Raw genomic sequence first — 22011 nt, forward strand, 5'->3', positions numbered from 1 at the left:
TTCCAAGTTCAAAGTAGCAAATGATCATACGATTTTGCCTTGCGTGACATGTGACCCTCCCATCGACGTCTGTCCCTCCTGTAACATGCTACACTAGAAAGATACGAATATTAAATAATTAATTTATTCATATAACTAAAAATACAATTACATGTCCAAAAATTAATTGCAAGAATCTGTTTTTATTTCAATGTGACACAAGGAATTAAATTTCCAAAACCACTATCATGGGAATATCCTAATAAGAATAACAACTTGAGAGCAAAGTTTGGCTAAGAAGACACACAGGCCACAGTGACACCACCTTCTTTCCCATTCCACCTTATAAGATAATGCAAGAACAAATAATGAACACAAAAATCATGACAAAAAAAAATTATACAGATGTTCTTGTGACAGAGGATTCACAGCACTCATCTTACAGGACACTACCTGACATATTCAAGTGATGGTGGTGGTGGTGCCTCTGCTGCCATAAGCTAATATCACATTTTGGCCAACCTTCATCTCATGTACATCACCAAACAAAGTACAAGATTCTCATAAAATTCTCTCCATCTCTAGAAAAATGTTTGTATACATAAACACAATGAGTTTCTGTACAAAAATAAAATACACCGTTCCTAACACAAAATTAATTAGTATATGCAGATACTCAGAAATATGAATTATGGAACACATTACAAACAGCTTGTATATGAGCCTAATCATTATTTCAGGAGACACAAACATACATGTAATTATAATAGGGAAACAATACTTTAAAGTCTGAAGCACAAACCCATTGACAAAATTATCCACATGAACACAACAAAAGTAACATTTTGCTGTATCATTTTTCTGCTCCCAGGTAAAGGTGGCTACTTTTCATCTATCTGAATACTTAGTACTATTGTAAACCCTTCATGGTAGATTGGCTCCTACTAACCCTCCCCCCACCCAACTCTGCTCTCACTCACATTCCTAAGGCAAAAAGACAGTCCCTCAAACCTTGTCTTTGAAATATGTACACCACACTCACCGTAGGTATGCCACTCACCCACAAACACTCAAACAAAACACCTCAGATCACTATACAAGTTGAATCAACATAAAAAGTATGGAAAATTATTTCAGATATACAAGCACATATACATACACACCAAACTGACCTCCCTTTCAGGAGTGGAGGCCAATGCAAGACATCGTGCCTTGTTTCACTGTAGGAATAAAAACACAGAGTAAGGATCCCCAGTCCCCTCAGTATATATCCTATCCCTTTAGTCCCCTCTCATGACATACAGGGAATATGCTGTTAGTAATCTCCCTACACAACTACAAGAGTGTGCAACCAGATTGTCCTCCTTCCATAGCATATTTGACCTTAGGTTCACTCCATGCTTCCAGTCACAGTTCTCCTTGAGTTCACATAAAAAAATACAAAACCTCTACACAATACTTTTTTATACATTTCTTTTCTACAAGTTCCTAGCCAATTTCCATGACATGAACACTTTCCAAAACTATATAGTACTACTACTGTACTATAATACAAGACTCGAGCCATGGCAAGCGAGGCTACCGTACAACTGAGTGACACACACAAGGCTCCCATGCTGCAAGAGTACTTTCCATTCAGTATTCTCAAAGTCCTTCCTTACACTCAGCTCCAGTATTCTCCTCACTAAAGCAAGGTGGATGCAAATAATTAATCCCCCTCCTCATTTAATGCCATTATCATGACATGCCCACAAGCTATTCTTCCTCCCTTACAACAGAAACTAGGAGATAACTCAATTATTCACAATCTGAATATCACCTTCGTTTACAATACAAAAAAAATTTACAAAATATAATTCTAATACATTAAAAGTTGATCATAAATACAACTTAAATAAATCACAATGTGAAATCTTTCTAATATGACATCAGTTTTTTGCACAATGCATAGATTCAGTTAAAAATACTGCACAGAATCCCCGATCAAGGCTGATTACTCCAGCATGAACAGCTTTCCTTTCACGTCCACATCCTCCACTTCCAACAAGAGTAAATTACCATAAAAATAGATACCTTTAGTATTTCCTCTGAGATTAATACCATGCCCTCCTGCTGCTTCCTCTGACAGGTGTAAGAACAACACTGCTAAGATGGCCAGAACTCAACAATAAATGGTTTCCATGCCCCTACATCAGTGGTTCCCAACCTGTGGTACTGGTATGTGAAGACCTTGCAGGTGGTATATGAGGACTTTTAGGATCATATGCAATTTTTAGTTAAATTAAATTCATTCATTTCTCAGAAAAATTATTATTGCCTTACACAAGATAATCTGGTATTGGTCACTTGGTGAAAAAGAAACAGATGCATCCCTCACATTAAACAAGTATGTTCCTTGTTATTAGTTCATTGTTTTACTTGTGAATAAACTGATATTTACTGGAACTGAGTTTTCTGGAACCAGGTGGTATGCAGTGACTCTACAGGAAAAGGTTGGGAACCACTGACCTACATCCTACGGTGGCTGAAACCTTTAGAACAGCAGTCTGAAGCCAGCAGTACCTTCCCCACTGACACAAGCAAACAGGTCAGAAGACAGGTGTAGCACCATCAGTCGTTAACTATTAAAAGGGCAAACTATCATTGACTTGTATTTTAGAATATTGCAAGAAAGAAAATTCATATTCAGGATATGAAATGGTGCAGCAGCAGTATGTACATGACTGATCACATGAAGATCACACAAGACTTATAGGAGAAAATACATTTGCAACTTTTCATGGCAACATTCCTTATATAAAGATTTTAAGAAAGAAAAAGAAATAATTAGAGTTGGTGTACGCAATGAAATAAAAATTACAAAGCAGCACCTACGTCAAAACAAAATCATTACTCCCAGGACGGACTATCTCCGATCTTACGCTAAAGGTTGCAAGGTTACAAGAAATTAAGAAAAATTAATCTGTACTATGTAATGCAAGATGAGTGTGTTTAACAGGAGTGGTATATCAATAAAGGTGAAGAAATCAAATGTGACTTGAGATGGTCAAGTAGATGGTTCAAAGATGTTTTGGCCAAAGATATTGTAGAAAATTGTATGACTGATGACTATGAGAATATACATGAGCATTGTAGATACTGCAGATGCAAAACAATGACATCACTCAAAGAGAAATGGGATGGCAGAAGGTGAGAGTTAGGGTGGTGTGAAGTGAATGAGAGGGTACACAGGGACAACAATGAGTGGAGCCTCTCCAGCCATGGTCATCTACTTGGAGAAGTCTTAGGAACAGGTGGTCCTAATAACAAATGGATTGAGAGACAGACTGACAGAGATAGATTGACAAAAGATTCATAGTGAGATGGTAGATATGAAGGGACTGAGAGAGAGAGAGAGACTGACAGAAAGACAAACGGACAGACTACAAAACTGTTCCTAAGCACATTAACCACACAGCTACAAAGACTGCATGATGCACACACCCTCAGTGAGCCTGCACTCTCTGCCTTCAGTGCCACTCCTTTACTCAACTTATACATTACTTGGGGTTTGAAATAACTAACTTCCAAAGTAAATATAATTCCTACATATATCAACAACTTAAAATTAACCTGCAAAATCAAAGAAACAACTTCACAAGCCATATCATGTGCCACTTTCACACAAAACTATTGACAGCAACATATTGAAATTTCAATAAAATGAATAAATAACCAATGATTGAGTTTAGTTATTAGAATTTTTCTATGGCAGAATTAGGGTTCATAATATGTATATGTACACAGTAAAATGCATCATATTTACATTTTTGTTTATAACATGTGCAGCAGCACACAACACAGGCACACACATACACACAAGAATTCTGTCATTTCTTCAGCTCTCACACACACACACACACACACACACACACACACATGAACATACACACACAGCACCAAACAAGATAGCTAATATCATCTTATATTTGTATATGGTGAAGAAATACTTATGTACATTGTTCTGCTTCATCCCTGTCTATGTATACCCTCACCAATCTTGCAAGTCACCTCCCTATGAGGTGACCAAGTGGTTCACAGCCATCAGCAGCATTTTGACCTTTTTGTTGTTGGGGTGAGTCATGAGGTACATGTTCATATTGCGCTGGAAGCCTTGCAACACAGAGCGCATGTGTTCCCGTGTCACTGGGTGGGAGGAGTCCAGGTTCATGATGGCCTCCTCCAGATACCTAAAGGCAAGGATGAGGTGACAGGTAAGTGGTAAAGCAACACTTAGGGTGCAGGATAGAAGCTGTGTCTAGATTAACTTACTGCATTATGATTTAGAAGACATTAATTATTTTTGCCAGTGTATGCCTTCCCTCATTAAAGGAATAAGCATACGTAGGAAGGAATTCAGTCTGTTCTTAATCCTTTTCAGTCACTTCTGACAACACAGAGGCATAACAGACATACACTCTATGTCATGTGTCTAAGGGATGGCTACCTACATGACTTCAAGCCAGGCTAATAACATAAAAGTAATGCAAACCACACCTGTAGTGACAGAATCATGACAAACCTACTTGCAAAACTTAATTAATAACCAATGATAATGGAAGTTATAGTAAGAATCAATATTGTAATCCTAGAGGAGACTTACTTGAGTTTGAGGTCAGTGAAGACAGTGAGGTCATAAGAGAGTTGGTTGACAAGAGAGAGGAGCACATCCTGACTCAGAGGACATGGCGTCATGTTGAATACCTGCTGCGGGTTGACACGTTCACAGACAAACATGACAAGACTCAGATCCGAGGCAGAGAGGGCCTGAAATAGAGAAAACAAGGCTCTGGTTGCTACTGTCCACACATTTCACTTCTGAATGCCCCAGTCCTTTTCTTAACTTCAAATATATTCCCTTTTTTTACATTTCTCTTTTCTGATCCTACATTTACCATCCTTAACTCTCCTACCTCATACCATTCTCCTTTCTCTACTCTACACCATTCTGTTCCTGTGTGTTCCTCCTCCTTACCTGCTTGAAGGCAGTGTTGAACTGTCCCTGGGAGATAAGTCCCTGCACCTGCTGCTGAGCCACCTTTGGGTTGTGGGCGTGAGGCGTGGGGGCTGGAGTGTGGGCACGGCTACAGGCATCCAGGCTGGCCTGGTGTTCTTGCAGGATGTGGGTCACTTCCTCTCGTACCAGCCCTCGTATCCTCTCAGTTAGGGTGTCAGACAACCTAGGGGATTGGACAGCAGCTATTGATTTCTATGGGGAAAATAGTTTTGGTTTTAAAGCATTTCAGATTTTGAATGGCATTCATTCAAGAACCAAGGTTTCACTGTGTAATTACATACATCAGCAATACCATTGATTTAATTTCAAGAAGCATCTCAATAAACATCTGGTTACAAGGTTCAAAGAACAAAAGAGGATGAGAGGGACTGACGTGTTTTGCTGAGACACAAGCTTGTTGACATTGTCTTGTAGAGACTTGGAGTGGGAGGAAAGAGTGCTGCACGCTGAAGTCAGGGACTGTGACACCTTCCCCATGTTCTCCTGTACTGCTGTCCGGCCGCCCTGCACCTCATTCTCTAGGTTCTGTAGATCTGTGGCAAAATATTTTTCAATATAATAAATTTTCAAGGAAAACTCACTTCTTTTGAAGATTTTGAATGATCTTTCCACATAAGTATGTAAGAGCTTCACAAATATGGTAAATCTAAGACCGATAGTTATAAATACAGCACTGAATCTTATGTACATATATTCTTGTAAGCATTTTCTCAAACTCACACTCTCTAGTGCCTCGGCTGAAGTTTTCATTGACTTGTGCAAAGATCTGCTGTGTGAGAGCATTAAGGCCAGGCAGTAGCAGCTTGTTGTAAGCATCACGGCAGGAGCTCTGCACAGTCGATGCCACAGCCGTCCCCACAGAGCCCACGATGCCATCAATGAAAGACTAGAGGGAGACAGATTGAGGCTCAGATCACTCAAAATAAAAAAAATTAAACTTGAAAATGCAAAAGTACAATAAAGAATGAAACTATTCGTCACTACAATACAAATCAGAAGATGAGAGAACTTTTAGCTAAGAACCAATATTCAAGAGTTTTTAATGAATTTCTGTACTTACACAAAGTTCACCAGTAGTATTTTGAATCACTCATACTTAAACTAATCTATATATCAATACTTTTCATCATACTCATTTTCAGTTAAATCAGAAGAGAACAGACCTACCCTTGAGTGAATGACTTTAGTGAGGCTATCCAGAACCTGCCCTTCACTGTTCTTGGTGAGTGAATGCACCTCCTGTGTGAGATGAGAGCTGAGGGGCTCCAAGCTCTTCACCACACCTGGGGAAGAGGAAAGTAATTAGTGAGTCAGGGAGAGCAGAAAAGAAGGGGATATTGTGCTTCAGTTATCTGTGAATCAAATGAAGTAAGAGATGCTTGTAAGATCACGCAAAAAATGATTACATAAAAGCAGTAATGACAATGTGCACATGAAGATAGTAATGATGCAATATTGGTCAGGGCAATAATGAATAACAAAAATGCTATTGTAATGCTAATAATGACAGAGGGATGACAAAATAAACATCATCACCAGCCATCAGTCACCTGCTCCTCTCCACCCTCAGTATCTCACCTGGAAGCACCACTGTCCTCAGCTCATTCCTCAGTGTGCCCTCCACCACAGGCCGCAGTGCAGCAGCCAGTGCCCGGGGAAGCTCCATCTGAATCTGTGACTGAGCTGACTTCACTTCCTCCACCCTGACCAAAGAGAGATCCAGTCTGCCAATTACCTTGCATTCATAATTGATGGAACACCATGCTGTGATGTACTAATCCTGTGTGTCAATCACCTGTCTCTGATCCAACAGAATACAATGTGTGAAGGGAATTCTCTTAAACTGGGAGAAATCTTTGCAAGTACCTTTGTCTACCAGCCAAAAAAATTCACACCTAACCATCACTATATTACTGAGACAACAAATGACATCCTATCAAGAAATCATATTGAGAAACTTGAGATTTGAGAAAACAGACATTGCAATGAAGACAATTCCTGACTTACTGCTTGGTCAGTTGCGTCAGGTGATGGAGTGTCTTATCCATCTTGGAGGCGAGGGAGCGCACCTGGGAGACAGCTACCTGGCCCTGCTCTCGGCTAATGCTCACACAGCCCATCATTAGAGTGCGAAGTTGAGCCACATCATCAGGCGTCACACTGCAAACACATTGTGAAATCAAATTCAAAGACAAAAAATAATGGCACTCTACTCCAATACTTCACATCACACTCTGATACAATGTAACTCTACTACAATATTACAAAAAACATACTACAAACAGGAAAGTATGGTGTAAAGTATATAGTCTAATTTTTCTTTCTAAAACAACTGCAGATCAAATACAGAAACACAAAACAGAGAAGTATAAAAGTTTGAGTGCATGACAAATGGACAGCTTTTCTCTGGCAGCCTGTACAGGGTTTAAGACTCACGATGGTGTCACAGGACCATTGAGTTGGTCAGCAGCTGGGGAGCCTGATGGGTGGCCTACAGAATTGAAGCCTTTTTCATTCTTGATCTGCGCTGAGTTGCTGTAGAAGGGAACGTTACTTGCAAGAGAACAAAGCTTACAACTCAAATCAACTGGCTCATACTGTTTACTGAAGAACTCAATGTAATGCACCACACAAAGGCAGGGTGGGAAAGGCTTACCTCTGGTGTGTCATGGCAGCAGGGGAAGTTGAAGTTTCTGGGCTGACAGTTCCAGCTTTGATCTCCGCTTCTAGCTGGGCACACGTCAGCTGTGTGGGGAGACCACGCACTGACGCAAACCTGCCAGGATGATCAAGGCTTGGTGAGCTTAATGTAGTAGTAATATCACTACTCTGATGCATGTAATCCCAACTCCTATTCTTCTATTCAACATATCTTTTCATAACAATTCCATAATATGAGTCATTTGAAATTTGCCCAGTGTACTCACAGATCCAGTGGCTGTGTAGGGGCTTTGGGGAGATCCACCTCATGACTATGCATTCCTGCCTGCTTCTGAGTCAGCTGAGCCAGGGTGTTGAGAGGTTGTGGCACCGAGGAGCCTGTCTGAGGGAGAGATGAGGGCAGGCTCTGTGGCAGGGATGAGGGAGGCACCTGTGGTAAGGATGATGGTGGTGGCCGTGGCAGCGAGGAAGGAGAGGACTGCTGCCCGGATGTTGGTGTCTTTGAGGGTAAGGGAGGAGACTGCTCTGGTAAGGGCAGTGGAGGTTGGGGAAGGGAGGATGGGGGCTGTGTTGGTGGCTGTGGGAGGGATGTAGGAGGTTTTGGTTTGACTATGACTGATGCAGGTGGCTGAGGCAAGGATGTCGGGGGCTTGACAATGGAGGAGGAAAGAGGCTGAGGCAAGGCTTGGTGGTCTGGTGGTGGTGGTGGTGGTGGATGGCTATGGGAGGAGGGAGGTTGCCGGTGTGCTTCAGGCTCATCTTCCTCCTCTTCTCCTTCTTCCTCCTCCTCCTCCTCCTCTTCATCATCATCATCTCCTTCCTCTTCGTCTTCTGCCATACCAGCCTCATCCCTGGCTCTTGGGTCCTCGTCATCCTCATCTGCAAACTCCTCACTCTTCCCTGAGCGACATAATTCAACTTTAATAATCATAGTTTAAAAAGAAACCTCATACACTTGACAAAATATATCATGTCCCTGAATACTGAGATATGACAAGACTATGACATCACCACTTACACAGAACAGTTTTCCATGATAGCAGAAGAATATTAGATACTGTTTTTTAATGTGTGAAGTCAGCTGGGTAAGGAAACACAATCTAAACTCTCTCAAACTACAAATTAAAACCAGGAAGTGAAAAAGGATCCAATGGGGAAGCCTAACCATTCTGGGAGTGCAGGATCTGTTGTACTTCCAGGGATGGGGAGGAGGTGGTGCTGGCACCTGTGCGACCCACACCCCCACTACTTGGCACCACTACCTCAGCAGTGGCAATGGGGACTTCATGATCCTGGTGAGTCACACTTGATTAGACACTTGAATACTGATAACAGGTTCAGACTATCAAATCAACAGGTTCACATAGCTTTTCTTAATTTAATTCTCATCTGGCTACAACTGTTCAATAGTCCTGAGGAACAGAGGGATTGATTAAATTTTTAAAAAGAGGCAGGACACCACAACACCAGTCATATGGGGCATGAACAAAGGGAAGACAGCAATTGAATAAGTCAGGAGATTATGACAAGTACAATTAATACTACCTGCAGAGGGACAGGATGAGGGGTAGTGGAGGGAGGGGGGAGAGCAGTTGCTGGAGGGGTAGTGGAGGAGCCGGCCACCACAGAACCAAGGATCTTGAGGCTGCTGCTGCTCTCTGAGTCGCTGCTCTGCATGAGGGTTCCTGATCCACACCGCAGCAGCAGAGACAGAGCGGCATTCTCAAAGTCTGGTGCGTACGGCACATCAAACTTGTTGGGTGTGACCTGGTACATAGGGGACATTGAGATAAGATAAAGAAAGATAGTGTCTATGATGGGAAGAAAAGTAACCATCTATACTTAGGTATCAGGTCTGCATCCCACATAAAGGACAAGGAGTAGACAGAATAGGAAAAATACATGACAGATAAGAAAAGGATTAAAATGGATAGTGTATGATCTTAACTTGAGAAGAAAATTAAAACTATGACATAATAACAAACCAACAAACAAGACAGGACAAAAAAGCTCACCTTGCTAGACACAGAGCCTTCCTCATTGTCCTCCTCAGGAAGGTCTGAATCCTCCGGCCGTCTAGGAGAGCTGAAGGAGTCTGGTGTGAGCAGGTTCATGGGAGGCTGTGGGCAATAGGGGGGACACATTTACGTATGAATAAGCAACATGCCCTTCCCCACATACATGGCAGCCACAAGTCAAGCAGGAACCATTGAAATAACAAAGTAGTGGGCAAATAAACTAATAAACTCCTCACACATTCAAACTCATGCAGTTCAGGGCAATACAGCATTCATATTCATGTTGTAATTAGATCACTGAATATCTTTTCATTTAACTAAACACACATAAGAAACACAAGTAACTGACATGCCATGACTGCAAGATAACAACATAATTAAGCTGATAAAAACAGGAGGTATACTTTCATCTCACACAAAAGACCCAAAAAAAACAAAGCAACACAAAACTAAACAAATCCTTCTCAAATGCACAGAAACACATGAAATCCTAAAAGCTCAGAAGACAAACCTGGGTGGATGCCGGAGTGTTGTGCTGAGAGGAGAGACTGGAGCTCTGAGGGGAGGTGAGGGCATCTGGAGGAGGTGGAGGGGGAGGTGGCTGCTCTTCCTCCCTGTCCTCCCTCTCCCTACTTACATTTGTGTCCACCTCAGATGTGCTCAGGCTTAAGTCTGTCAAGCCATCACGCACGTCTGGAAACACAACACAAAAATAACACTACCATCACCAACACCAAAACTTCCTTCAAATTTGTACATATATTTAAGATGCAAGTAATCAGATTTGAAGGACAAATGATAGAAATACCTATCTTGCACCTCTCTCTCTTCTTTTCTTGTCCTATCATAGGAAGGATATGACATTAGATATAAATGGAAATATATCAGGAGACAAAATTTTATCTGAGCATCCTTTCAGTGGTGTCCAAGGGAAAGAACAGCAATCAATATCACAAGTTCTTAGAGTATCAAGGTATGACTCAAACTAATTATGAGCCAAGACTAAGCTACTCAAACCTAGCAATGAAAAAAAAAAAAAAAAAAAAAAAAAAAAAATCTCAAGCAAGGAATATCACTGGACTTGGAGGGAAAGACTAAGTAAATAACAACAGAAGGCTGATAATTTCCCTCTGCTGCCTACCACTCACTTATAGAGTCCCGGGACACACTAAGGTCATGGTGGTGTGTGGGAGGCCCAGTGAGGGGGATGTCTGGCTTGAATCTGAGGGTAGCTTCCTGCAGGGACACAGTGTTGATGAGGACACACCGCAGCACCACGCCATCCACCATGTCCAGGCTCTCCATGTCCTCCTCATCTGCAGAAAAGGAGCTTTTTTATCTTATTTGTGATTTTAGGTATGATGTTTAATGATTAAATTACTTGCTGAGGCTCAGAGCAAGTGTAAATTAGCAATGGTGTAGTGGATAAGGTGGTGAGCGTGGGATCAGGCGGACATCTACGCATAGGTTCGAATCCCACCACATACCACTTTGAAGCTTTGCCATTTGTCAAGTGGTTTAAAGTTACCTACATGTCACCATGATACCCAGGTTCTAGGTGCTTATACCAAAGATGCACTTGAGTGGTGATATGGGCCTTAATATGGGTACCACTATAAATAAAATTGCCTGTGCCACTAATGGGCAGAAGCTGAACAGCGCTTCCCACACATACTCTTAAAGTAAACCTATAGGCGATATAGGCCACAACATAAATAAATAAATAAATAAATAAATAAAAATAATATATACCCAATAATATGCAGTAAGGAAGCAACATAAGTGAAAGACCAGAGGACTTGAAAAACTGATAGTTTCTGAAATGTGTACATCAAGAATAAAACAGCTAATCAGAGGATGAATAGTTTACAAAAGGCTGCCATGTTGTGCCTACTCACCATGAGCATTTTGAGCAGCATCATGCATGTGGTCGTGCTTCCACAGCTTGTAAGGCTTCCAGGCAGCATCCGTGATGGAGAGGAACAGTGCTGGGTACTGCACTGGCAGCTCCGACACCGACACCAGCTGTGCACTGCCCCCCACCCCTCCACCACCACTGCTCTTCCCTACACAGCAATTCCCTCCACCAATACCTCCACTAATACTATTTCCCCCTCCTCCCCCTCCCCCTCCTCCACCACTGTTTTCATCCTGGTACACCACCACTACATACATCACCTGAAATGGGAGATGTCACTTTCAGTCATTTCAAAAAGATAACATCAGAAATTTCCCTTGCAAAAACAATAAGTCTATCTACATACTACACCTGCAATAAATACTATGTAAATATGTAAAAAATATACAAAGTAAGATATTGAACGACCACAAGCAGGTGAACATATTACACCTCGCCACCTACCCTGCGGTGAATGTCCGAGAGCAGCAGGAAGTTGGCTGAGGGATCCATGGTGGCTTTGAATATCAGGGGCGTCTGTGGCGGGTCCTGCAGTGCCGGCACAAAGCGCAGCGTCTGGTGGCACTGCCATGACTCACAGGACCACACGCGCAGCTCTGAATTGTTGCAGGCGCCCGTGACAGCATACTTCCAGAACTGTACACTGCAGCAGCCAAGAAAGAGATTGTGTATATAGTAAAATCTATATCATTTTTCTATCATTTGATAGATAAAATAAGACTTTTCCTACTATGAGCATTAATCCCCTCACTGTAATCATGACCAAGCATCTAATATTCTTTTAGGACACTGCATTGCAACATTACAAGCAAAAAAAAAAAAAAAAACAAAGGAGTGCTTGCAGTAGCCACAGTGATCCTCAAGACCCATAAAAGCTCTGGAATATTGGATAAAAATAAATGAGAATAAGGCACATTTCCATTAAGATGACAATGAGGTCAGATCTTGAGGGTAAATAGCAGGCATGAAGGCAAACCTACTCAGGACTGTGATGCTTGTGATCATCCAGGAAGAACAGTGCTGAGAGGGGCTTCCCATCATGAGGATTCCACTGGTGCAGGCAGCGCGGTGATTTCTCTTCATCAGCCATGTACACCTGTACCAGAAAAAAAATGCTTCTCACTACTCATACCTAATCTAAAGTGTCATGTACTACTTTTAATCAAAAGATGAAAAAATCACTAACACTTCCTCTTCTGTCCTGCACTGTAGTTTGGAAGTCCACACTGTATTATAGCTGCCCCCACTTGTCACATTATGAAATAGTGGGAGGGGAAAAAACAATAAAAAGTTTGAATTCATCAGCTTTTTCTTCTCTTTGTGCTTTTCTAAGTTGCCACCACACATTAATCTCACCTGGAAGAACTTGACATAGCCGTCAAGAGCAGCAGTGGCCAATGCTGTGCCATCTGGACTGAAGGCAGCATCAGTGATTGGGGCCGAGTGCTGCTCCATCAGCTGGTAACCTGAGGCGACTTGCTCACGCCGCAGCTGCCCCCCCCCGTGCTCCCGCAGCACCACGCTGATGTTCCAGATCTCAGCCTGTGGGGACGTGAGAACATATCAGTGATGCCAGTCTTCAGAGGATGTCTGACAACCAAATACATTTTAATCATTACCAGACACACTAATGCATCCATGCCTTTCATTCTCTGCTAGTCAAGTATATCAAACACCACAGCAAACATTATCACCGGACCTGTTACAGTAATTGACTTCTGACACAAAGGCTACGTCTCTCCTTTCCGTGTCCCCTGAATGGCTTCATGGGTGCCTCCTAAACAACAATCTAACCAAACAAGCCACATTCCTACTCTTCCATTAGAAGAATTCCAGACAAATGCAACAAAATAGGACATCTCTGGAATAAGTAACAGAGCAAAGAAGAGTGACCTACACAAGGGCCATGAGTCAGCACTAAGAGGTGAGCTGGCTCATCCCCCTCCTCTCCCCCAGCCTGTTCATCAGGGATGTATGGGCACCAGATCACACGGTGGTGGTCACTGGCCTCATTGCTGTTGCTGGCCACCTCCACCAGGATCTCAGTGCTGAGGGAAACACACAAGGAAAGGTCAAGTTTTAAAAACCAACAAAAAATAATATCCAATATTTTCTTCTGATACTGCAAATTGGATATATTGAAATCCCATTACTAGCAGGGATGTAATATTCTACTGCTGAAGTAAGTTTTTAAAGATTCCACAATCAGATAAACTACCTTACAAACTTACTTGAGTGAAGTGCCACTGGAAGTGTCTGTGACCTCACATACATAAAGTGTCCCAAACTGGTCAGTAAAGGCCAGGATGATGCGGTTGGTAATGTGGGCAAAGGCAAGGTCTCGCACCATCCCTCTGATGTTCCTGACGAGGCCACGGTCCCCGGTCTTGTTGTTGATGATGCGCACCATGCCGCTGGTCTTCTGGGGAGCTGCAGGCCAGGAGAAGGTGGGTGTGTTAATGACTACTCATGAAGCACTGGGGGACTTAGGGTGGAGATGAATGGGAAATACAGTCCTATGTGCAGAGAATATGACCATCAACAAAAGCCTTACCACAAACACAATTCATATAAAATAGTTTACCTGCTACTCTTGAAGAAACTTTACTCATCAGGAATTGCAATATCAAGAAGCGCAATGCCACAACAACCTGTTTCAGATGCAAATTAATCATAGTTCATAGTGTAGACAATAAATTCTACTGCTTCATTTCCAATAAATAGAAATCATAAAGAATAAGAATAAGAAGATGAAGAGAAAAAGAAAAGATAAAGAAAATACATGTAAATAATCAAAAAGAAAGGTAAAAGGGAGTATGAGGCAGCCCTGCTGCTTTCACTCACCCCTGATGGCATAGGCCACATAGTTGCCTGAGGAATGCTGGGCCACCAGGCTGCCAGACAGGTAGTGGTGGTCCCAGGAGTAATTGCTGATGTTGCGGGTGGTGATTGCCGAGGAACCGGAGGTGTGGTTTGTGGCGCCCACTTCCACCTGCACCTCAGACCCCACCACCACACTGCTCCACCTCTCCTCACTGGCACCGAATGAACTGCATGACACACAGACATACAGACAGGCAGTAAGTCATCATAACCATTACTGCTGTTGTCGTTTGTCATCATTAAAACCCTCCCATCATCTAGTCCCTGTTTTTAAAGTACTATGGTCTACCCTTTGAAATCCAGTCCTCAGATCTTACAAAATTGGACATTCAATAGATTATAACCAGTTCTCAGGACTTCTGAATGAAAACAACATAAGTACAGTAAGAGTGAAAGTGAAATGTTATTTGATTAATGATCACCACCAACTAATAAAATGTTGAGCAGGCTTCAGTTTGTGTGTGTAGCATCTGGTGGTGGTGTACTCACATGGTCTGGGTGGTTTGGTTGTTGCTCAGGATAGCCTGGCGGCATCCAACACTTTCCTCATATCCAGCTGACTCCATCTGGCCACCAAGAATGACACTGCAGAAAATGGTGAAGGTAAAATTACAGTGTGTGTGTGTGTGTGTGTGTGTGTGTGTGTGTGTGTGTGTGTGTGTGTGTGTGTGTGTGTGTGTGTGTGTGTGTGTGAAATACATTGCAAGTGGAGGTGAGGTAGTGGGATAGTTGGGCAGGACTAGGCAATCCAGGCAGGACCAGCTAAAGTTCTCACACTCTTCCCTTCCCCTCCCCCCACTGTAGTACCTATACTCAGTACTAACAGTAATAAACTGTTTTCATTAGCCTGGCAATACGGAAAAAAAAAAAAAAATGACCCGCCTTCCCATAGACACACACTGGCACACACCACGTAGTGTAGTGGTTAACAGGCTCGACTCACAATCAAGAGGAGCCGGGTTCGAGTCCCAGGAAGCAGTGAGGGAAATGGGCAAGCCTCTTAATGTGTAGCCCCTGTTCACCTAGCAGTAAATAGGTACGGGATGTAACTCGAGGGGATTGTGGTCTCGCTTTCCCAGTGTGTTGTGTGTGATGTGGTCTCAAGTCCTACCCGAAGATTAGTCACTACAAGCTCTGAGCTCTTTCCGTAGGGGAAAGGCTGGCTGGGTAACCAGCAGACGACTGTGGTGAATAACACACACCACGCCCACTTGCACTACATGAGGTAAAAACTGAGGATGTAACAGTACTGGGAATGATGTAAGTGAATTTCAGTTGATAAGGCAGAAAAAGGTAAATATAATTGCTACTGAAAACAAATGGTAAAAAATGCTAACTCTTACAATACCACAACATGAATTTGAATTGATTCTGGATGCTGACCATTACAAGACTACCTGTTGTATTTACATATTTGTAGTTTTGCAGGGCCAGGGCATTACGCGTGTGGCCCCGTCTCCATATCTGCATTTGTCCAGCTTTTCTTTAAAGCTATGCAAACTGCTGACACTACATCTCTATTCAGGCTATTCCATGCCGCTATTACAAGATTGCCTGTTGTGACTAATAGGCCATGAGTGAAGTCTAATTACTCATCTGCCAATACTTCTATCTACTTCCTCCTTTCTGATTAACAGTTTGAGACATTATTAACTAGGAATATTTCCTCCTAGACCTAAAAATCATCAGCCGTGTGGAAACCAAGAGTATTTTCAGTAAGACAACTAAGTGGAGGTGAAGTTTGTGAGAAGTTGGAATATTGTGTCTGTGAATGGTACAGAAGAACATTTACTGAAAAGCAAGTATCATATGAGCACCAATACCAAATCCTGAAGGTCAAAGAGGCAAAAATAACAATAACAGGATGGAAGTAACATAGATCACACTAATAACAATTGCACGAGTGAGGCACAGGGGTGAGGGGGGGGGCCATATAAGGGAGGTACAAATTAGTATACACATGGCCACTCTGCTCAGCTGACCACTCTCTCCTCACCACACACACCACACTCCACCCAACGCAATCCCTACACTGCCTTCACTACAAGCTTCAGGAAAGTACTTGCCACATAACCTGACGAAACGCAAACCTTACCCCGACATGCCCTCCTTACACCTCTCATTTGCCGCTATTCCACTGTACCAGTCCCCGTAATGACCCTTGCTATGTGTTCCCTGCGCCGTGTAGTGTTTGGTGGTACCTTGGTTATGACGGAAAATGGCGAGGGAGACGAGGAAATGCCAGTGTTCAGGGTGTGTTTTCAAACGGTAGACAAGTTGTCACCGCGAGCCGCTATCGTGCGAAATACTAGAGCTGCGAAAACACTGACCACTTCCTCTTCTGCGCATGTGCATCCAAAACCCCGAGTTATTTCGTATTTCGTAGACTGAATGAACAAAATAAACAAAATGGACAATATGTGTAAATGATAGAGCGTAGATGTGATAACCTACAAGCGATATATAGCGGAACAGGTTAAAAGAAGAGAAGTATGTAGAACAGACGAATATATTGAACTTGTGAAATTATTAACTGCAAATATTATCATTATCATTATTAGTATCATTATTGTCTCTCCCAATCTTCTATTCTTAAGTTTTTGCCTCCTATAATTTCTTGTGAGGGTATCATCTTACATCTCAAAGTATCCTAACTTGCCTCATAATTCAACTAAATTTAATCCAAAAATCATAGAGGTAACATCACTATGGAAGTATGAACAGTTAAACACACATATTCTCAATCCAACCCAATAATATTTTTAATGAAGATTACTCTCCGTAACAACAGCAGGGACCGTCTTCACCTCCGAAGCTCCGTCACTCTCGTGCTCTGAGTGATGTCTAGTTTTTATCTAGCATTATTTTGCTTAGATTGCTTGGATATACATTTTTTTTTTTTCATTCCATCATCTCTCTGGTCTGTTTGTCATTTTTATCTCACTTAATCCCATATTTTTACCTAGATCTTTGTAGAGTTATTCTAGTTTTATTTCTTATATCTACTTCATATGAATCAAAACCACCATCAGGCACTGTACTAGTAGGTCATTGTTGTGGAGCTCTCAGTATACATGACCCTTAACTACCTATCTAACAGTTGAAGACTACGGAGACAAAAATTTTGCCGATTATTTGATATTCCGCGCGAGTCCAAATCGGGAATCTACCTTCCGGGCACCGGCACGCTTTAATAGTGCCATTGACCCTTGCCAAGTGTTGATGTATGCTGTAGCCTACATATACGTGCTCTATGAAGCCACCTCGCCCCTTATAGGTTAGGTTATAGCTAGGCAAATTATGCAGTGGAAATGACCTTTAATTGTAAAACAGTCCCCATCTCCGTTATATATATATATATATATATATATATATATATATATATATATATATATATATATATATATATATATATATATATATAAAATGCAACCTATTCTGTAGGGTAATTGCCCCAACCTTCTTTTTTTTTCTCCCTCTCTAAGATCAATTTGTGGAGACAACCTATATTCTGGCTCACAGCTATGTTCATGTGTTCAAAATTGCCCACAGCTGTGTTTGTGACACCACCATCACTGTCTAATCCTAACTCCCCCAAATGTTCATTGCTGCATGTGTAATAAAATTATTAGTAGTCTTTCCTACTCACTTTATACATAAATTGCATTACAAATACTGTACTTACAATGTGGAAAATTATAACACACACACACACACACACACACACACAATAAAAGCTCTTAACTCAGTAGACTATACATGTTTGTTTTTTCTCCTTCAAAATTGCATCCTTGTGTAACACTCAATGCTTTTCAGCCAAACAATCTTCAGGTTCAGAACTCCAGCCTCTTATCTGAAAGTAAAACAACATACAATGTACCAACAATATCCTACATATATTCATTGAATTAAGTACAAGTCACACTCAAACCAATAACACTTTCATTAATTTGTCAATAAATTCTGCTATACAATGCAACCTGATGTATTAACAGTTTTTCTTCTATTTTTTTCACAGATGGGACACACACACACACACACACACACACACACACACACACACACACACACACACACACACACAGTTTAGAGAAATCAAAGAAAACGTAACTCAAATCAATTCTGCCTTTTGTGAAAATATAAAAAGAAATTTAAAAAAAAATGTCAAATGAAAGATACAAGTGACATTCATTCATACTCTCTTCAACATTTCCACACACACAGCAGGAGAGAAGAGAGAAACAGAGGTAAGCACTCATGACTAACACAAGACTTGAGCCACTACACCACTCACCATTTTCCTCTGCTTTCTGGACGTTGTTTTCCCTGGCCAGGCTGGCAAGGAAGGAGTCAAACAGCACCATACACTCCTTCATTGATGTCTTCTTGTACTCCTCCATGTTTTCACTCTTCTCTCCATCATAAGCATTTATCTCATCCAATAATTGACTGAAAAACACCAAAGATTAATGACTGGTTATTTACAGTGTTACTCTTACTCAATTCAATTTCCTGTTTTCAATGATAAAAGATTACAGACCACATTCTCAAACATTCAGTGGTTTCATTGCCATCAAATTCCAACAACCCCTAGTTTCAGGAGTGTTTTTATCATTCAAGTGATAGTTTAACAAAAATTCACACTAGTAAAAAAAAAAAAAAAAAAAAAAAAAAAAAAAATGCCTGACTAAATCTCTCTGGCCTTAGAAAACAGTCCTATTGAGAGCACAATACATCTAAAACTGAGAGGAAAGCAATAGCAGTGACCTTGAGTGCAGCATGTTACTTGATTTCTAGCACTGGAGAAGAAAGAAGCAACTGTGAGGAGCAGCGGCTTACCTGACAAGAGGCACATTCATGGGATTAAACTCATCAGCTTTCTGGGGGTTGAAGCAGACACACACCCGGCCTGTCTTGGGGTGGATGGAGAAGGGTGACTTGAGCAGATGGTTGAGGCCTTTAGTCACATTGATGTCCAGACGAGGGTAAGTGTATTGCAGGATGATCTCTGTCAGTAGGTTCTTCTTCAGGCTCTTCTTGTCACCCTGAGAAAGGAGGGAAGGTGAGGGGTGAGAGATGAAAGGTGAGAGGAAGAGAGATGAAAGAGAGAAGGGGGGAACTACTTGTGCATGGGAAGTGAATAAATGTTAGCTCTTCCCGTGGTTATACTCTTCCTTACCTTGTTGATGGCCTTGGTGACTTCACTCTGAATGATGTTCCACCGCTGGGAGGAGTTGCTACACTGCGGCATGAGTTTGTCCAGTGTGTCCTGAAGCCCCTGGTCTGGGATATGTTTGAGGAACTTCTTCCACCTCTCTGGGGTGCCCAACATGTCCTGGTCCTCCAGCACCACCTCAGTGAAGTATTTCTTGGCAATGGTCTCTGCTCGCCTAGAAGTTTGAGGGTCAACTCTGAACTAGGTTTCTTCTCATTTTACCTCATGTTTACTACATTTCCAGTGTCAGTAACAAAAAAGTGATCTTGATTAAATATGATGCAGACTATGCAATTGATATTTCTTAGATGACTTGGTAATACTCAATGGAAAGGTGTAATGTGACAAGAGGTTTCCAAGTTTCACTATTGAGCTCAGAAGATAACAGGATTTTCCCACGTCAACAGAACTGGAGGAACAAAACTGAAGGAACTTGGTTCTTCATAAGTGATCCAGAGGAAATACAGAAATAAGCCCCTAACCCTCTCTAATTACAATATAAATAAAACTAAGAGAAACTTTCTCAACATCAGCAAAAGGAAGACACTTATTTCTTTAACCAATCAACAAAAATAATAAACACAGGACTCACTTAATAGAGGGATGCAGCTTAAAAGGGAGAGTGACTTTCTTGTTAGTGTCGTCCCCACCCTTCACCACCTGCAGGTACTCGGCCACTGCTGAACGTGCCGCCTGGGACAACATCCGGGCACTGGCATCACACACCCAGCAGTGGATCCCTCGCCGTCCAGAGTACACCCACAGGATGTGCTTGAACCCATAGTCCTCTACAGGAAGTTTAGGATGTAATGGATTAAAAAGGATGGCAGAACAGCTGGCAGTGTTGGTTGTGCTGTGTGTAATCTACAGCTTTGTTTTTTGCTCCAATTATGTGTGAATGACAGTCTTTAAACCTGACAGTTCTCTGCTCCTGTGAAGGCACAGCAGAACACTTACGTCTCAAGGCCAAGTCCAGCACTTTGACTGCAATGGTCATGTACTTCCAACACTTGTTGCAGATTTCTGCTCCAGAACAACATATGCGAATCTGTGTGTGAAGTAATGAGACACATAATAACATTAATTTGTGGAAGACCTTATCTAGATAACAAAGCAACAAAAATTTTGTATGATAACTTATGTTTACAAGAATGACATGGAGTTGAACAAAGTTAACTATGTCACCTCATCATAGTCCGTCATGTCAATATCAAACACCAACTCCTTGGATCTCGGACTGAAGACTGTCACCGTCTTGTGATCCTTTGGCCTGTGAGGAAGACAAAAGCCAAACTTGTAAACCCTTCCCTTCCTTAAATAAACAATACAAAATGTGCAGCAGCATATTGTGTTGGGATGAATGAGAGATGACTTTACATCACTGACTGATTTCTGCTGAGATGAGATCAATATCTTTAAGTCGCAGCAAGGAAGACCTGGGAAGCCTTGACACAGGGCCAGCCACTGAGATGGTGAGTTCCTGCACTGAGCAACAAGGAGCCATGAGGAACACACCTGAAGTTGTAGATGGCACCAATGTCAATCTTGTGTGGACATCTCTTCTTGATTTCAGCCTCCATGTCTTCCTGGTCCTTGAAGGAGAGGAACCGCACGTACACATCGTCAGCCAGCGTGAAGCAGAACTCCCGTTTCTGGAAACACTGCTTCAGGTCTGTGAGCAAGTGGTAAATGGCTGTATTGGTATTCCTTCACTCCAAAATCTAAAATTTGAATTAGGGAGGGTTTGAGGAGGCAGTGTTGACTCGTACATCAAAGAATAGCTCGGACAAATCATCTCAGTGTGCTGACATCCACGTCCTGAATCCCACATACACACCTTTCGTCTACTTCCAGGCATTTACGGCGAGTGCCACGCGTGTGCATGTGTTCATGAATCAACACAACACAAGTAAACAACACAAGTCTTGCCTTCCGACACACAAACACACACTCACCCTGCCCATATGACAGCCACCTGAAGTACTGGTTGTATGGGAATATCCTCTTATAGTACATGGCCACATAGTCTGGGAACATGTCACATTCATATCCCTCGGAAGGCGGCATGTTTGCGTCTCAAAACTGCTGTGGCCAGCCACCCGCCACCTTAAGTTGGTCTGCAATTTGGCGCGAAACTGTTGACATTTCACCACAATGAAAAATGAAATTCTAAATAACTGTTAATCAAAAACATAAAAACAAAATCTTGATAATCTTATATGTTATAATTATTGGTAACTAAAGAAAAAAGTCATTTCTTTATACTAGCCTATTACGATAA

At 41.8% G+C, this 22011-nt stretch overlaps 2 protein-coding genes across 5 annotated transcripts; both read right to left on the bottom strand.

The window, feature by feature from the left end:
* Positions 1-110: 110 nt before the first annotated feature.
* LOC123509631 (enhancer of mRNA-decapping protein 4-like) lies at positions 111-16834 on the bottom strand. Of its 4 annotated transcripts, none has more exons than XM_045264064.1 (25): positions 16717-16834; positions 15005-15100; positions 14477-14682; positions 13864-14062; positions 13530-13680; positions 12989-13174; positions 12613-12728; positions 12077-12275; positions 11613-11892; positions 10863-11030; positions 10226-10407; positions 9712-9816; positions 9242-9463; positions 8862-8988; positions 7963-8596; positions 7692-7811; positions 7472-7570; positions 7043-7195; positions 6614-6738; positions 6203-6318; positions 5756-5921; positions 5409-5568; positions 4994-5198; positions 4622-4785; positions 111-4208 (listed from the first exon to the last, which is right to left on the bottom strand). In XM_045264064.1, exons 2-25 carry the CDS (start codon positions 15079-15081, stop codon positions 4034-4036), a joined length of 4335 nt encoding a protein of 1444 aa, XP_045119999.1. In that variant the 5' UTR covers positions 15082-15100; positions 16717-16834; the 3' UTR covers positions 111-4033. The 4 variants fall into 4 exon arrangements, with proteins under 4 accessions (XP_045119999.1, XP_045119998.1, XP_045120001.1 ...); XM_045264063.1 differs by having other exon boundaries at positions 6614-6759; XM_045264066.1 differs by lacking the exon at positions 7472-7570.
* Positions 16835-18147: 1313 nt separating this feature from the next.
* LOC123509764 (DNA primase small subunit-like) lies at positions 18148-21859 on the bottom strand. Its single transcript, XM_045264285.1, has 9 exons — positions 21686-21859; positions 21246-21402; positions 20916-21000; positions 20688-20778; positions 20323-20518; positions 19695-19905; positions 19355-19560; positions 18810-18964; positions 18148-18368 (listed from the first exon to the last, which is right to left on the bottom strand). Exons 1-9 carry the CDS (start codon positions 21795-21797, stop codon positions 18349-18351), a joined length of 1233 nt encoding a protein of 410 aa, XP_045120220.1. The 5' UTR covers positions 21798-21859; the 3' UTR covers positions 18148-18348.
* Between the last annotated feature and the right edge of the window lie 152 nt (positions 21860-22011).

This window comes from Portunus trituberculatus, chromosome 27 (genome assembly GCF_017591435.1).
Source record: "Portunus trituberculatus isolate SZX2019 chromosome 27, ASM1759143v1, whole genome shotgun sequence".
Taxonomy (NCBI): Eukaryota; Metazoa; Arthropoda; class Malacostraca; order Decapoda; family Portunidae; genus Portunus; species Portunus trituberculatus.

Bases quoted from the DNA above. Each gene is read 5' to 3' on its own strand.
- LOC123509631 (XM_045264063.1), bottom strand. From the start codon at position 15,081: ATGGAGTCAGCTGGATATGAGGAAAGTGTTGGATGCCGCCAGGCTATC. The intron at 14,683-15,004 runs GTGAGTACACCA...TGTGTCATGCAG, and splicing joins AACCAAACCACCCAGACCAT to TTCATTCGGTGCCAGTGAGG. The intron at 9,464-9,711 runs GTGAGCTTTTTT...CCTATGTACCAG, and splicing joins AAGGCTCTGTGTCTAGCAAG to GTCACACCCAACAAGTTTGA.
- LOC123509764 (XM_045264285.1), bottom strand. From the start codon at position 21,797: ATGCCGCCTTCCGAGGGATATGAATGTGACATGTTCCCAGACTATGTG. The intron at 20,519-20,687 runs GTAAGTGTTCTG...AACTTCCTGTAG, and splicing joins GCTGGACTTGGCCTTGAGAC to AGGACTATGGGTTCAAGCAC. The intron at 19,561-19,694 runs GTAAGGAAGAGT...CTCCTTTCTCAG, and splicing joins TCACCAAGGCCATCAACAAG to GGTGACAAGAAGAGCCTGAA.